This window comes from Spermophilus citellus (assembly GCF_964194105.1).
Source record: "Spermophilus citellus genome assembly, chromosome: 3".
In the NCBI taxonomy this organism is placed as follows: domain Eukaryota; kingdom Metazoa; phylum Chordata; class Mammalia; order Rodentia; family Sciuridae; genus Spermophilus; species Spermophilus citellus.
Window position 1 is genome coordinate 3,615,683 of NC_138184.1, and position 4,181 is coordinate 3,619,863.

The 4,181-nt window shown below is 62.3% G+C and overlaps 1 protein-coding gene across 1 annotated transcript; it reads right to left on the minus strand.

Annotated features, from left to right (window-relative positions):
- Positions 1–857: 857 nt before the first annotated feature.
- LOC308644120 (4-galactosyl-N-acetylglucosaminide 3-alpha-L-fucosyltransferase FUT5-like) lies at positions 858–2,016 on the minus strand. The gene has a single exon (XM_081284859.1). It carries the CDS (start codon positions 2,004–2,006, stop codon positions 882–884), a length of 1,125 nt encoding a protein of 374 aa, XP_081140985.1. The 5' UTR covers positions 2,007–2,016; the 3' UTR covers positions 858–881.
- Between the last annotated feature and the right edge of the window lie 2,165 nt (positions 2,017–4,181).

Consider the following 4,181-nt stretch of genomic DNA (forward strand, 5'->3'; position numbering starts at 1 on the left):
CGGAGACACTCCCAGGCCTGCCCATTCAGTCCCCTACTCAGAAGACCACCATGGCACACAGAATCACCCACAGTCACATGGTCGGGACATGTACACTGACATCATACCGAGTCAGTGTCACAGCCAGGCGCAGTCCATGCCTGACAGAATGGAGATCTGGGACACACACGCAGCCTTCCCGGGACCTGACCTCTGTGCTGGCACCCCAGCCCCGCCTGGCCCTCCACCCCTCTGCCGCGTGGCCTCCTCACCCTGCCAGAGCCCCCCCAGGAAGCCCCCCGCCCTGGGCTGGACTGGAGGCCATGAGAGGTTGAGAGCAGCTTCTCCCACCCTACATCTGGGGCTGGAGCCTCCTGGGTGTGGAGCTGTCCTGGGACTGCAGGGCGATCAGAGTACTTCTGGCCTAGGGACAGTCTCTCTGCCCCTAGATGTGACAACCAAAAATATCTCTGGACATTGACAAGTGTCACCTAGTGGGGACAGAACCATCCTGGACTGAGCCGCTATTCTAGAACAAGGAGGGGACACGTCTGCTTTCTTGAAGCATCACTATCTGGAAACGGTGACAAGATCTGCATACCCCACAGGCAGTAATGTCACAAGCCCACGGGCCAGTCACCAGAGGACAGGACCCCCAGGGAGCCCGGTCCCCAGGGCCAAGTTTTTTTTTTTTTTTTTTTTTTTTTTAGGGCAAGGTCCTGGACCGCCCAGGTCGACCACCAGGCCGGGCTGCTAGCAGGGGCAAGCAAAGTCCCCAGCAGGGGAGGCCCCTGGAGCCCAGCCAGGCCAGCAGAGATGTCCAGCAGGCCTGGTTCCAGGTAGGAGGCCTCCAGAGACCCAGGTCCCAGCTGGTGCCCGGGCAGGAGGCCCAGCCAGGCCAGTCAGGTGAACCAAGAGGCGATGCTGGGCACCGTCTGGTACCTGGAGTCCTGCTGCAGCCGCCAGCAGGCTTTGCAGAAAGACAGCGCCCAGCTGCCCAACACGGGCCGCAGGGTCTCCCGCCAGCGGAAGTAGCCCAGGTAGCGCGCGGGGTCACGGTCCAGCTCGCGCAGGTGCTGCGCCAGGGCCTGGGGGCCGGGGAAGTCCTCCACGTGGATGAAGGCGTCGGGCGGCAGGAAGCGCTCGTAGTTCTGCCTGCTGGGGCCCAGCACCACCGGCACGGCCCAGGCGCGCAGGGCGTTGTTCCACAGCTTCTCGGTGATGTAGTCGCGGTGCTGCGAGTTCTCGAAGGCCAGGTAGAACTTGTACTGCGCCAGGCGCTGCGCCATGGCCTCGCGGGGCAGCTGCTGGTGCGACCGCCCGAACACGTGCACCGGGAGGTGGGCACGCAGCTGCTGGTAGTAGCGCACCCTGGCCGAGTCCTCCCTCCAGTTGGACACCACCCAGGCCACCAGCTCGGTCTTGGCCGAGAGGTTGAGCCCCGCGGGCTCGGGAGGGCCCGGCCAGGGCTCGAGCCAGCCGTAGGGCGTGAAGACATCCGAGTCGCTGCGGTAGGACATGGTGAGGTTGAAGAGCCCGTCCAGGGCTTGCAGCTGGCGACAGTGGCTGGGCGACTCCATGCTGAACCACATCCAGCGCTGCCCGGGCGGCCGCGGGGACGGCGGCAGCTGCGTGCTGGGCGAGTAGCTGACCTCCCGGTGGTGCACGATGACGGCGTCTGCCCAGGGGTACTGGCTGCGGTTGGTGGTCAGCTGGCAGTCGGCCTCACTAGGCCGCAGCTCGGAGCAGCGGGACAGAGCCACAGGGGTGTGGAAGGGCCAAGTCCACAGGAGGATCAGGAGGGACCTGCCGGCAGGGGGGCTCCAGGTGGCCAGCCCTGCTGACCCGTTGGCAGCAGTGGGGACAGGTTCCCTGCAGGGGACCCCTGCCCTAGGAGGCCCAATGGGGTTGTCCTGTGACACCCGCAGGTAGGAGTAGAAACTCAGAGCCAACAGCAGCTGCAGCAGCAGCCCCCAGAGGTAGTGGCGCCAGGGACAGGACAGCTTGGCCTGGTGGAGCACATCCATGGTGGAGAGGCTGCGGGGAAGAGGGGAGACAGAGGCATTGAGGACAGGGACCCCGCAGAGGGGCCCCCAGGACTGCCAGGTGGTCCTCATGGAGCCTGCCACTGTGCCTGTTTCACAGATGACAAAACTGACCAAACGGCTCTCGGCCAAGACAGCGAAGCGAAGCTGGATTCAGACCAGGAGACCTGGCCCCGTGTCCACTTCTTTCTAGCCACAGGGCAAGGGGACTCTGCACTTAGGCAGGGGTCCCAGGGAAGCTCAGGTCCCACCTCGACCCTACTCTTTCCCAGACTTTTCTCGAGAGAAGAGTGTCCATCATAAATGTGTCCAGGTGCTCCTGGAACCCAGGCGGGAGTGAATGAGGTGTGGAGGGTCATGCGAGAGCTGGCCAGGAAGAGCCGGGGGAAGGGCACTGCTGGCTGAGGAAATGGCCGTGGCCCCGGAGGTGAGAAGGAGCCCAGCAGCTCCTGGGAAGGTGAGGAAGTGCCGTCTGAACCTGACTGGTGCTGGGCCAGCGCTCTGCACTGAACCACACGCCCCACCCCAGCTCGCCACTCTGCCCTGTGAGGCCATGCAGGGTGATCCCGGGGCCCAGAGGCGGCCCTCAGCCCCTCCCCAGGGTGGGAGGAGGAAATTGAGCAGGCCTGGGGCCCCAGGGAGGCGGGGCCGAGCAGGCGGGCAGTGCCGGCTCCCAGCCCTGGGGTCCAGGGAAGCAGCGGCGGGGGGCCAGACAGGAGCCATGGGTGGGCCTTGTTCTGGAGAGGGGCCAGTTGGCGACTGGCGCTATGGGGCCGGAGGGCCAGGGGAGGGCCGCGGGGCCCCGAGCATGGGCACAGGGTCTGGGGATGAGGTCCTGAAGGAGGAGGAGGAAACCCACCTTCGGGGGATGGGCGGCGGAGGCTGGGGTGTACAGCTGGGCAGGGATGATGTCCTGGTGCCCCTGTAGACGGCAGAGTGCAGCTGCTGGAGGGACCTGAGCAGGGGCCCTTCTCCTCAAGGAGGGCGCCCTGGGCAGTGTCTGGCACCCAGGGCCACTAGGGGACAGTATGACCCAAACCACAACAGCACTGGCAGTGAGGACAGCCACGGACCTCAACAGGGGCATATGGTGGCCAGGTGCTCCTGTCCCCTCCAAGTGCTCCCAGACCCAAGACTCCAAGCTCTGAGGCGGAAACCGAGACCCCAGCCTTGCCCCTCTTTGCCCCTAGTGGCCCTGGAGCCGGCCACTTGAAGCCCAGAGCGACACCATGGGCCTTCCCAGTCCGCCAGGCAGAGCCGGGGGATCCAGACCCGCTCTGCCCTCCAGGCCGCCGGCTTCCCCCCTGCCCTGCCCCCGAGCCGGACCAGAGCCACGGGTGCCCCAGGACTCTCAGCAGGTGGAGACCTCCGCCTGCACCGTCCACCGGGGGACTGAGGAGCCCCCCGACGCTGTGTCCGAGCCACGTTCGATGTTAAATTTTAAACCCGGCATTCTCTCCTGGACAACAAAAGCTATTTCAAAATTAAAATGAAAACCAAAATCGGCCCTCAACATTTTCGATTCACAGGGAGGGAGACTGCCGGGTGCCCTGGAGCCCCGAGGGCGTGCAGAACCTGAGCGCCCTCTGCGGCCTCTATGCACATCCAGGGGAAAGCTGAGCCTCACAAGTGTGTCCTGAGTGTGAGTCGCACGCCGGCTCCCAGACTTGGCGTGATATGCCCAAGCTGGCTTCAAACTCCTAGTCTCAAGCAATCCTCCTTCCTCAGCCTCCCAAGTACCTGTGTGTCTCTGTGCCTAGAAGAGTATATTATTAAAATTATTTTCACTATATCTTTTTGATTTTTTAAAAAAATGGCAGCTGGGTATGTTGATGCATGCCTATAATCTCAGCAACTCAGGAGGCTGAAGGAGGAGGATGTCAAGTTCAAGGTCACCCTCAGCAACTTAGTGAGACTCTCTGCAAACTGGGGATGTAGCTCAGTGGTAGAACACCCTTGGGTTCAATCCCCAGCACCAAAAATATTGTGTTTAAATATGGCTACTAGAAATATATCAACTACATGGGCTGGGGTTGTAGCCCGGGGGTAGAGCACACGCCTGGCACATGGGAGATCCTGGGTTTGATCCTCAGCACCACATGAAAAAAATAAATAAAAATAAAGATATGGTGTCTATCTACACTAAAAATATTAACT

Coding starts and splice junctions, on each gene's coding strand:
- LOC308644120 (XM_081284859.1), bottom strand. CDS start 2,006: ATGGATGTGCTCCACCAGGCCAAGCTGTCCTGTCCCTGGCGCCACTAC.